The sequence below is a fragment of the Struthio camelus genome, chromosome 9, assembly GCF_040807025.1.
Source record: "Struthio camelus isolate bStrCam1 chromosome 9, bStrCam1.hap1, whole genome shotgun sequence".
NCBI lineage: Eukaryota > Metazoa > Chordata > Aves > Struthioniformes > Struthionidae > Struthio > Struthio camelus.
The window spans coordinates 24,357,683-24,370,314 of record NC_090950.1 but is presented as its reverse complement, the minus strand read 5'-3'; the positions used below and the strand labels follow the sequence as shown (position 1 = coordinate 24,370,314).

Sequence of the window (12,632 nt, the reverse complement as noted above, 5' to 3'; positions counted from 1 at the left end):
CACCGGAGACCTGAAAACGGGTCGCTAAGCCCGGAGTGGCGGCCGCCGCCGCGCGCCCCCGTCCGGGCGCCCGCAGGCTGCGCGGAGCCGCCGCCGCGCGTCCTCCTGCGCCCCAGGGGGCGCTGCGGGCGGCGGCGGGGGATGGGGTGGGTGAGCCCCGCCCCTTCCTGGCGGCTCCGCCCCTCCCGGGCGGCGCATGCGCGATGGCGGGGTTGGGGGGGGAACCGTTCGGCTTCCGGTTCCGGCGGGGGTTGCGGGCGGCGGGATGGACCGGGAGCTGCTGCGGCAGGCGCTGAGCTACCACGGCCCCGCGCTGCTCTCGCTGCTGCGCGCCGAGCAGCACGACAACCCCGACTTCCGCGGGCTGCTGCCGCCGCCGGGCCCCGCCGCCGCCGAGCCGCCCCGCGGGGCCCCGCCGCCGCCGGCCGCCTGGTGAGGGGCTGCGGGGCCGCGCCGGGAGCGGGCCGAGACCCGGCGGTTTGGGGGAGCGGGGGGGGGGGGCGCTGGCCCGCCGGGAGGCGGCCCGGGGCCTTTCTGACGGGTTCCCCTTCCCCTAGGAAAGAGAGGACGAGCACCGACACCGAGATACAGCGCTTCATTGCCAGGAAGGCGGATCTCCTTTTTGCTCAGTCGTGGAAACCCAATGGTCCTCTTTCTGACACAATTGAAGAAAATGAAGGTAAACGTGCTCAAACCGAGCTTTTCTGTAAAAGGGTGCAGTTGTAAAATGTCTACTGCATAGCATAAAGATGTAAAAAAGTGGGTGCTGCTAAAACCAGGGTCAAAGAATTTTTGGTATTGTGCTTTTTCTCGTTTATGTGTAAACTTGGTTATTAATCAGATTTTAAAATATTTTGCTGCAACGAAGTAGTCTCTTATTTGAGGATGTAGCTCCGTTGTTACCTACCTGCAAATGTCTCATGTGTTGCAGAGTATTATGCTGTTATGCCTCCCCTGGAACAGTTCATGGAGGTTCCCAGGGAAGACAGGAGAGAACTATTCTTCCGAGACATCGAACGTGGCGATATCGTGATTGGGAGGATTACTTCTATTCGGGAATTTGGCTTTTTCATGGTGTTGATTTGTCTGGGAAGTGGTGTCATACGGGAGATCTCGGATTTAGAAATCACTGTAAGATGGCTATGATTAATAGGGTTTTACTCTAGAACAGTAGTTTTTTTAATGAATGGCTGCATCTTGCATCTTTTAATGAAATGGAGTGGGTGAAGGCAGAACTGAACTCTGGGGCAATGAATAGTAGTCTGACTTTGACAACATACGATGCTCTGCAGAGGCAGCAAACGCTTCCCCCCCTTCTTACCTCCTGTCCCCCACCGTATACTCAAAACGCATTAACTCTTTATTGCAAAGTCCATCTATTTATGGATATGTACATTTTGATTTTTAAACCATGCTAATTTTATTGTGCTTTATTATCTGAGCTTGGCTGTGCGCTAAGATTAAACTGGTGTTCCTCTAGTTTAATTTTGGAGGAAGAAAAAACTCTTGATTGTTATTTAAATGCTTTGGACCATTTAGCGATAAAGACTGTTTGAAATTCAGCTAGTCCTGTTGGCTTCAGTGATGTTATTGCACGTTTTACTTCCATGGGATAACTGCTTCTATATTTAAAAATTTGTATATGCCTATATTTTAAGATGACTTTGCATGTTAAAAGGTTGTTGTGCAAATGAATTCTGAGTGGAGGGGAAAAAAGGGCCAAGTTTTGTAATGCAGCCTATTTGGTTCTATAGCTACTTGTGTACTTTATCGTGTTTTTACTCTTTTCCGTTGCAGGCTCTTTGTCCATTGCGAGATGTGCCTTCTCAGAGCAACCACGGAGATCCTTTATCTTATTATCAGACTGGAGACATTATTCGAGGCGAGTAGCTGCAGAAATTGTTTCAGGAATCTGTTTGCTTCATTTTTGAGAGAATTCTGCCATTTTGTCTAAACTTTTACTATTTTTATAGCTGCGGTCAAGGATGTTGATCGTTACCACGAAAAACTCACGATATCGCTTTACAGCTCGGCTCTTCCACCCTATCTTTCTAGTACAAAACTAGGAGTAATTACCTCTGATGAATTTCCATTACATTACAGGTAAGAATTTCCTCTTCAGTTGTACTGCTCTAGGTGTGTTCAGTTGGTCTGAAGAGTGTCTTTGACAGACTGTCCTTTAAATTTGTTAGGGTTGTGAGTGACTTAGTTGGTGACGTATTTTGTTCATCGTTCATCTCTTTAACACACGTGTTTCTGGATATGTCAGATGTGATTTGTTTTTAGAGTCTTTCCCAAAAGGTAACCTCACTCTGCTTTTTGCTTCTGTTATGTCCTCTAAATTTAGAACTTGAGATATCTGTCATTGTGAGTCTGCATTAAGAGAGACCCACCAAAAACCTATGGACTTGGAAGACTGAAGTATTAAACTCTTAAAATGACCTTTAACAAATGGCAGAACATGGCTGTCTCTGTAATTTCATAAGGCGCTAGAGGATAGGTGCTAAAATGAATTCCAAACAACTCTTAGGCTCTAGGACGAAAGGTTGGCTAAACAGTAAGAAGATTCTCATCAGGGAAAGCGTGTAAGACAGAGGTGTCACCATTACACCTCAAAGACAAGGTGTCACCGTAACATAATTAGCTTGTTTGCCAGTAATAAACATCAGTACACTTATACTTGCTCTAAACAGAAGCGTCATAAAATTGAGCGTTCAACAGTACAATGAAGTTGTGTTTGTGTGCATCGGTGCTTTCTTTAAGGCGAAGCATGGAAGTTGCCAATACGTTGGAGACATATGAAGAGGTTTTGCATCGTTCTCCAGGATTTGCTAATCCATCAGTAGTTGAATATTTAGCAGAAAAGCTAGGACTGAGTGAAACAAACCCACCATCTTTGATGAGAGGTCTTCAAGTGTAAGTGATTTCTTGCAATGATCCTATAGCTTTGTGGAGGTTATTCTAATCCACTGAAATAAACTTGTGATGGGCAGTTTATGTTCAGCAACTTCCTAGACCACTGATACTTAAACTGTAGTCATTCTGTTTTGCATCACTGACACCTACATGTCCTTAAATATTTAAAGCTAACTGCTTTGGAGCTAGAAATTTAACTTTAGAATTCTTTTGCTGTGAAAAACAAAGATGACTTATCCAACAAAATACATTTGATACCAATTACTTGGTATCAAGTTATTACTCAGGTCTTGTTAACATCTTTGGATGGAAATGTGAGATGTTTAGGTTCTAATGTGTTTTGTGTCTCATATTTATTCATAATATTTATTTTAGTAATAGATCTGAAGTTTTAGGGAATATAGCATCAAACATATCTGGCTATTGATATTATAAGCCCTTAAATATTAGGCTCCTAAGCAGGTGTGAATATGGTATATTGTTAAATGTACTGCAGCTGTATTAGTTCAATTCAGCACTTTAGAACAGGTCAGGAAAAACTCTTTTGGAAATGGAAAAGAATATTCCCAACTGGAGAACAGGAAGGCATTGTATCAATGATATTTCGGCCTCTGTTAGATTTAATTACAGCTTTTAAGGTCAGTTTTATAGATACAGAAGGCAACTTGAGTTTTTTGTTCATCTGCACTTTTTTTTCTTTATCCTTAAAGCAAGAATTTCAGTGAAGAAGACTTTGCTCCTGCATTGAGGAAAAGACAGTCTGCATCTTGGGCCTTGAAATGGTATGTGATCCTTCATTTTCTTGTCAGCGCTTATTCCAAGATTAGGTTATAGGTTATATTTCTTAAAATGTAGTCTGAACTAGTTTTTCTACAGTACGTACATAGTCTGGATGTAAGTAAGAGGACTTGCTTGAAAGTCTTAATTGCCAAGAAGATACACGATAAAGAAGGTTTGAAGATACACTTGCAAATACCTATCAGGTTTAATGGGAGAACTTTCTAGGATACTATGCTGGCCAATAGATTAGATGACAGCAACATTTGTGACAATACCGAGGAGATAAGTTCTCAGTTTTACAATTAGCAATTGAATGACCTAATGTTGCTCGCTATGCCTTTTAAGCCTCAAACCATAGATTTAACAACTGTACGTGCTGTCTTTGGAAAGTAAATATATTGACATGGCTACATTTGGAACAGCAGCTCTGGATAGGTGCCATTGCTTGTAGGCTATGCAGTATACTTGGGTATGCTAGAGAGTGGAGGAAAATGTAAATCGTTCGTAGAAAAAGCTTCTCTTTGAATCCCCCAGCTCAAAAAGAAGGGGAGTGAGGCCTCAGAATTTCCGATTTCTGTGCTAGCAAAGCGTGTTTTTTTTCATGAAACAATAGTGCTTTGTGACTTCAGTTAATTATAGAAGGGGTTTCTTTTAATATTAAAACATTGAAGTTGTTAATTATTTTGACCTAAAAAAGGTAAGAGAAAAGGTTCATCTTTAAGCCAAGAAATGAGACTGAGCATTTTTTCTTGCATTGAAAAGGGGAATAAATATAGAAATTAAGGACAATTGCTATGGGGAGATCATGTCGTTCTTGACCTTGTTTGAAGAAGTGTAAAGTTGCCAGAAAAGTTTTTCCCTTCGCTGCTGGTCCGGGGGCAGTGGATGGAAACAGATATGAGCCTTTTCCCGTCTTGACAGCCTCTGTTTGTAGTCCAGGCAGGTTGGTTGGAAAGTATCCTCATCGTTCTCTTCTGGAGATCCTTCCTCAGTTTCCAAAGAGAGAATTTATAGTTTCCCTATGAAAAATTTGTGTGGCCTGCTAGGAAAAGAGTAAGATGCAATATAGGTTGATGACAACTATGACACCTATTTTAACTTAGTAAATCAATTATGTTACTAGAGCTACAAGTGTCTATTGTGTCTAACAAGTTATTAAATTAAATCTGATTGTTTAAAATAAAGAATTGAAGTCTTTAGTGGAAAGTTCTGATATTCAACACATATCTGTTACCTGCCAAAAAGTTGATCTTTTGGCAAATATAAAAGAAAGATTCAGATAATGACTGTGAAATATAAAACCTCAAAATATTTCAGTGTAGGATGAACTGGCATCAGTGCATACCTCTACTGCTCTCGCCTCGTGTTCTTGATCTAATGGTGGATTTAGCTCTGTATGTTATTAAAACTGTTCCAGTGTTAGTATGATCGGTCATGTCACAGAGTGGTTGAGGTTGGAAGGGACCTCTGGAGATCATCTAGTCCAACCCCCCTGCTCCAGCAGGGTCCCCTAGAGCACTGTGCCCGGGACCCTGTGCAGACAGCTCTCGAGCACCTCCAGCAAAGGAGACTCCGCCGCCTCTCCGGGCACCCTGCCCCAGCGCTCCGCCACCCTCCCCGTCGAGAAGTCCGTCCTCGCGTTCGGGCGGAACTTCCCGGGTCTCGGTTCGTGCCCGTCGCCGGGCGCCGCCGAGAAGAACCCGGCCCCGTCCTCTCGACGTTTTCCCTTCGGACACTGACGCGCCTCGATCAGATCCCGCCCCCCCCGGCCTTCTCCCCTCCGGGCCGCAGAGCCCCAGCCCCCTCGGCCTTCTCTCGCAGGAGAGACACCCCGGGTCCCTTCCTCAGCTCGGCAGCCCTCCGCTACCTCGTCTCGGGCGCCCCGCGCCCCTCTCGCGCCGGGGAGCCCGGGCCGGGACGCCGTCCCCCGGCCGCGGCCTCCCCGGGGCCGAGCGGAGGGGGAGGGCCGCCTCGTCGCCCGTCGGGACCCCCGGATCCTTCTCCGCAGAGCCGATCTCCGGCGCGCCAGCCCCCGGCCCGGACCGGCGCGGGGGGCGACGCCTCCCCGGGGGCAGGACCCTGCCCTCGCCCCCGCGGAACTTCGGGAGGTTCCCCTCCGCCCGGCTCTCCGGCCCGCCGGGGCCCCTCCGAGCGGCCCTCCGGGGCGTTGGCCCCCCTCCTGGCTTCGCGTCGAGGGCGCGCCCCGTCCTTTCGCCTAGGTCGTCGGCGAGTAAGTTGAGCGCCCTCGGACCCGGGGCCGACCCCCGGGGGACGCCGCTCGCCGCGGGCCTCCGGCTAGCCCGCGCCGCCGACCGCGACCCCGAGCTCCGCGATTCGGCCCGTTTTCGACGCACCTCCCTGTCCCCCCCGTCTGGCCCGCGCTCGCCGGGCTCGCTTACGAGAATGCGACGGGAGACGGCGTCCGAAGCCTCGCCGAGGGCCGGGGAGACGACGTCCGCCGCTCTCCCCTCATCTGCCCGGCCAGTCGTCCCGACGGAGAAGGCTCTCCGATCGGTCAAGCGCGACTTCCCTCGGGTGAATCCGTGCCGACTACTCCCGATCACCTTCTTGTCCTCCACCTGCTTAGCGATGGCCTCTGGGATGAGCTGTTCCATCACCTTTCCAGAGGTGGAGGTGAAGCTAACTGGCCTGTAGTTCCCTGGGTGTGTATGTGTATGTACACACACAGACACACACAGACACACACAGACACACACAGACACAGACAGACACAGACACACACACACAGACACAGACACACAGACACAGACACACACACACAGACACACACAGACACAGACACACACACACACACACACACACACACACACACGTAATTCTGTGCACAAAAGTGCTTAAATGTTCATTCTGCAAATGAAAAAAAAGTGTCATGTAGTAGTACTGTCTGCAGAAGTGCTCTCAGATGCCTTAAATTTTCAGATTAAAGACAGTATGTTGGTGTGCAATGATGTGAATATGGCGTTGATATAACAACCTAAGCTTAAGCACGTTGCAACAAGATGCAGTTTTGCTCTCTGTCACTTGCATGGAACCATAATTTCCAAGTTATTAAAGGTACAGAACCTGCTTAGGCTAACTGTACAATCATATTTTCTAAATATTTTTCTCCAGCGTGAAGACTGGAGTTGATTATTTTAAGGTTGGACGCCACGTGGAAGCTATGAATGAGTACAACAAGGCTTTGGAAATAGATCCACAGAATGTTGAAGCGTTGGTAGCCCGCGGAGCTCTGTAAGTATCCTTGTTTCATTGTTTTGTTTTTTTTTTTGCTTTGTGAATGATGACCTTTGTTAAACTCTGCAACCCTTCTGTTCTCATAGGTATGCAACAAAAGGAAGTCTAAACAAAGCCATAGATGATTTTGAAACTGCGTTAGAAAACTGTCCCACCCACAGAAATGCAAGAAAATACCTCTGTCAAACACTTGTGGAAAGAGGCGGGCAGTAAGTGCTGAACTGTGTTCTTATTCAGTTGTTAATTTTTCTCACAGTATTTTTATGATATGGTTCTAGTTAGGGGACAGAATGGCATCTGTCTTTCTTGACTATGGGTAAAAAAGGAAATCGGCCTTGGAAATGAAACTGCTTGTGCCATTGGTTTACACTTTACATGTCTCAGTTAAAATCCTTGCGAAACAGTGGAGATTTGTTTTCATTTATAGGATACCAGGCTTATATACAGTTTTGTGAAATGTTTGAATATAAAAAAAATTAATTATTTTTAGAAAGCATTTGTAACTAAATTGTGTTCTGTTACTTTTCTGAAATACTTATAGTAACTACTGTAACAAAAATACTTTTGAACTAATATTCAGCAAACGTTTCTTTTGAGACCTATGTTAAGAAGAGATGCAGTACTTTTTGAAACTGGAAGTGAAATTCTAAACAGCATGCTTGATGATTAGGAGATAATAATGTGTTGGGAATTTCATTTTATTTTTTTACTGAAGTGGGCTAAGGTGACAGATTGGGTCTTGGAGGGATGCAGTGGCAGTGTCACAGTACCAATAAGAAAGGTAGTCCTAAAAATAAAAAGTCAAAATAAATGCTGTGCCTTACCTGTATATAAAACTTATAATTTGAATGTTAGGTTGGAAGAGGAGGACAAACTACTAAATGCTGAGAGTTACTATAAAAAAGCCTTAAATTTGGATGAGACTTTTCAGGAAGCAGAAGAGGCCTTAACGAAACTCCGTAAGCACATGCAGGTGATTCTTTACTTTCTCTTCGTTTAATTTTCTCAGTTACAAAAAATTACCATCACAATCATATTGTATCTTTTAAATGGGGAGTAATAAGTTGCTGGTTAGTCTTATTCTCTGTTTCCCCTCTCCACAGTAAATCTCTTATAGTAAGCATTATGGCTGTACCTACCAGAAGTAATATACCTATATCAATAGTAGACTTTACTGTTTTGAACAGAATAGTAAAGAAATGCCCAACAGTGGCAGTAGGGAAAGAATAAAGCCCATTAACCCTATCAGCCAAGCCAGGGATGAGAATACTCTACCACACAAGCATGACTAATAATGTTGAATTAAAATATTTGTAGAATAAAAACTTGCAAAAAATAAAATTTTAGGCAAGCCAAACAAACATTGCAAGCCCTCTCAGCAGCAAGATGGTTTTTGTAATTTGGAATAATCAGAAAAAGACAGAATAACATCAGCTGAAGCTAAGTCACAGGAAGATCACATGTGAGAGAAAGTTAATAGCTGATTAGTATTTAAGATTTAAAGGAAAAGAGTGAGTGGGAGAGGTGGAGGGGTGGCAGAAGTCTGAGTGTCTTTGTTCTCTTCTCTGGTGTATGGGTCTTCACTTGTCTGCGGACTTTTGAACTTCCACACAGTACGTTTCCCAAGCGAGCCCTGGCGGGTTGCTGTGCTAATCTTTGTTGTCCATTGCTTTTTTTCTTTCATTTATGTCCGTTACTTGCATTGTCTTTCAGAGTGGATCGAAGAGTAAGTTGGAGCACTTAGGCACAGGGTGGTTTTGCTCTATGCGTCTGTGTTTAAGGAAATAGACAGACTTAGGTAGATGTTAATGGGCCTTAATAGACACCTCTTTAGTTGGTGGAGCCATAATGCTGACAGGTTGTGTTGAAAAAAGGGGAAGAGGAGATGTATGACAATCTTGAATGAAACTAAACTACGCTATATACAAAACACTGTATGCTATTTGAGCACTACCGATATTTGGCAATATCAAGAAAGAGGTATGACTGCTTTAGAAAGAAGTCTCAAAGTCTCAGTTTACTCTCCTTATAGCATTATTCTGGTATAATGGTCATTGATGCAGCAGCTAAAACACGATCGATTGCACTATTGTTCATTGGTTTGCATGGCACTACCTGTAATTAAGGATTTCTTTTATTTATTGTATCTGTTATGACAGTTGCTAAGTACTGAAAGCCATAATCAGACTTTCTGCTCACTCTGAATACGAACAGAGCTGTTCTTTAGGGCTGGAGATCACAGAAGCCTGTGATCTGTAAAGGACTTGAATAGTGTATCTTTAAAGATTATTCATCTGATAATCAGATGCTCTTTTGCACTTCTGTGTATTTTAATACGCACATCCGATACTTTCAAACTGTTGTGCTAGAATGGCTGAAACATAAACAACGTTTTCCTGTAATACTGATTATGTGTTTTTCTCCAATGCATTTTCTTCTGAATCGGACCGTTATTGCTGTATCTGACCCCTGGTGCTGCTCATCGCCAACAAACCCTTGGAACATGATTACTTATGTAAACTATGCATCACACTGGTCTGTGAAATTATTACAAAATGGTTTGTATTCAAACGTGGCCAACTTGACTGCACTTCAAAATGGGTTCTACCATGTCTTATTTGTAAACTACAATAACGATGCTTTCCCTGAAACACCCCCTGCGCTCTCGCTTTCTCTCTTGCTCTTGCTTGTTTTGTTTTGTTTTGTTTTTTTTTCCTCCTCCTTCATACTGCTAACGTTATTTTTCCTGCCTTTGCCATCTGTACCTTTTGGGCTGCGTGCTTCACGGTATACTGGATCCTGGGTGCCACTGCAATGGCTGGTCAAATTTCTCTTTTAATGGGATAAAAACTGCAATATGGTCCTTAATGTAAACCTGATTATCACAACGGCCAATGCCAAACTCCTGGACAATATTAATTCTTGGTCTGGGAATCCTGGTAAAACATCTTTGGTGTAATTATACATTTGAATGGGGTTGGGGACATGGGGAAAATACCTGTGGTAACATTTTTACTTTTAATTTTTTTTTTTTTTGGATATTTGGGTTCAAAAAAGAAATCTTTGGAAATGAGGGAGAAGCAAGCTGCAAAAGAAGAGAGACAGAAAGAAAAGAAAGTAGAAACAAGTGCAGAAAAATTGCGTAAGCTCTTAAAAGAAGAGAAAAGGTAACCCTGTTATGTTCAGTATTCTGATTCTTGAGCCTATTGTGTCAGAGCATGAGTTTTTTTAATAAGAAAAAAACCCACAAACCCACCCCAAACCAGTAAGTATAAGAACTGTTATCTTAAGATAAAGGACCCATTGCAAATGCTCAAGTTTCCTGACAGTTAAAGCACAGATTAAATAGTAGTTAAACATAGCCAAAGCATGATGCTCAAAGCAACGCCATTTAATGATTGTCTGCTGTTTTCCTGGCCTCATCTGTTTTACCTCGGTTGGTGACAAAAATACGGTCTAACATCAGGAATTTACTAATTCTGCTACTAAATTTGAAATTCTGTTATCTTTCCCATAACCATGGAAAAGATCCTGTGGTTTCAAAGAGGAAATGGCAGTAAGTGCAGATAAGATCATGAACAATTCATTTCCAAACAGATTGTCTAACAGTAAGCTAGGTAGAACTGGTTTCTTCTCCAGCATTTTTCCTGGGCGATGTTCTTTAATGTATATAGCCTCTAGCAGAGAAATATGTGGAAGATAAGTTGACTAAAAATACTTAGCAAATGCAATGAGATATTAAACTGGGAAAGATGACTTTTACAATAGAAGTGTTCTGTGGATTTAATATTCTCTTCATAAAGAAATGGTGTTTGAAATCTTGTTTTGCGAGGTCAGGCCCAGTTTCCTTTCATGCCTTATGGTCCAATTTCAGCCAAACTCTGGAGAGTACAGTTTTGCCTTGAGCATATAATCTTTCCCTGATACTGAAGATTATCTCATAGATTAATTACATTTTTAGGTTGAAGAAGAAAAGGAAAAGATCAACTTCCTCCTCTTCCTCCTCCACCTCCTCCTCCTCGTCCTCAAGTGACTCTTCATCAGATGTGTCAATTTCGTCTTCCTCTTCTTCTGATCACAAAAAACGCAAGAAAAAGCATCGGAATAGATCAGAGTCTTCCCGCAGCTCCAAAAAGCACTCATCTAGATCTTCACATTACAAAGATCAGATTAGGAAAGATGAGTGGTATTCGCCTCCAGCTGATACCTCTGCTTCCTTTCTTAACCAAAGATTTGAAGTGGAAAAACTGCTGGAAAGGCAGGACAGCTTAGTGTATCCAAAAACAGAGGTAAGAGAGAAAGACAGACACTGTTCTCTATCGAGGACTTCAGCTGAGGATGAAGACACTTTTGGAGGTAGGTCTGAAGATTCAAGAGATTCTTACAGTAGCTCCAGAACTCAGGCAAGTAGTAGCAAAATTGAAAAACATGTTAAAACGGACAGATTTTTCTCCAGTAGGAGGAGTTCATCAGGTTCATGTCATAAGTCAGATGATAAAACCCAGATGCATTATTTTAGGAAATTAGACAGGGAAGTAGAGGGGAAAAGAGAACCGTTTAAAAGATACGGCTCAGGTCAAGACAGGTATTATGCATCTCCAGCAGGGTCCGACTATTCTGGCAAGTCGGTGGGAAAGTACAAATCGTATTCTAGCACTTGTTTACATGAAAGTGATAAAAGTTACGACAGTGATAGGCATGTATTAAGTCAGCATAAAAATGAAAGGAGAGAGTATAAACATAGCGAAAGAAGTTATGAGGAGACCAGTACCACAAAAGTGGACGAGGAAACTACTCTAAATGGTAAAGAACAATCAGAAAGTGGCATTAAAAGAAACTTGCCCCAGAACTTACTGAACATATTCAATCAAATTGCTGAATTTGAGAGGGAAAAAGGAAGTAAGCAGAAGAACCAGTGAAGTACCTAAGAAAATGCTATTATGCTGGATGTAGGTAAATGAATTTTTATTCCGGTATCTGTTAAGGAAAAATACATGCCCTTGAAATGCATATGAAAAGTGACAGTAAAGCAGAATCTGTTCTGTTGTGCAGAATCTGTTGTGCAGATTCTTTAAGGTTAAAAGATTGCATGGCGGAAAGAAAGATGCAAGGATATCTCATATTAAATATCAGTTACTATTTAAAATCAAAGGTCCTTGTACTCCGTAACTTGGGATGTTCCTGTACAATATTCTTGGTGTGACTGGATGAAATCTTAAATCTTTTGATGCCCTTAAATGGTAGTTGTGTAACCTGCATCAAATATGCACTTTAACAACAGGTGATTTTTTTTTTTTCTTCTTCTTCTTCTTAGGGTACTGTTGACTGTTAACTATTTTTGTATTTAAACCTAACCTCCAGATATTGAAAGGGGATAACTGAATGGAGCTGATGTGCCATCAATGTATATAGCTTATTTGATCATTAAATCTTATTAGTTTTGTGTCTTGGTTTTTGTTTTTAAGTCACTGGTGTGTTTGATACTGTTGAACTGGTGCATTGGTTCATATATGCTGCTTATGCACTTCCTGTTGAGAAACTCAGAGTGCTTTATAATTTAAGTGAATTCAACCCGCCAGTGTCTGCGAGAAAGCAAGCCTATTATGTTCACTAAATGCATCAAATATGTTCTTTAAGTAATGCGTATAATAAAGTTGAGGTAGAAGCAGAGGGTGCTCTAA

At 42.9% G+C, this 12,632-nt stretch overlaps 1 protein-coding gene across 1 annotated transcript; it reads left to right on the top strand.

Annotated features, from left to right (window-relative positions):
* The first annotated feature begins 243 nt into the window (after positions 1-243).
* TTC14 (tetratricopeptide repeat domain 14) lies at positions 244-12,395 on the top strand. The gene is made up of 12 exons (XM_068953892.1): positions 244-432; positions 558-679; positions 932-1,131; positions 1,798-1,882; positions 1,974-2,103; positions 2,764-2,916; positions 3,627-3,698; positions 6,829-6,948; positions 7,038-7,160; positions 7,807-7,924; positions 10,009-10,118; positions 10,913-12,395. Exons 1-12 carry the CDS (start codon positions 266-268, stop codon positions 11,868-11,870), a joined length of 2,358 nt encoding a protein of 785 aa, XP_068809993.1. The 5' UTR covers positions 244-265; the 3' UTR covers positions 11,871-12,395.
* Positions 12,396-12,632: the final 237 nt, after the last annotated feature.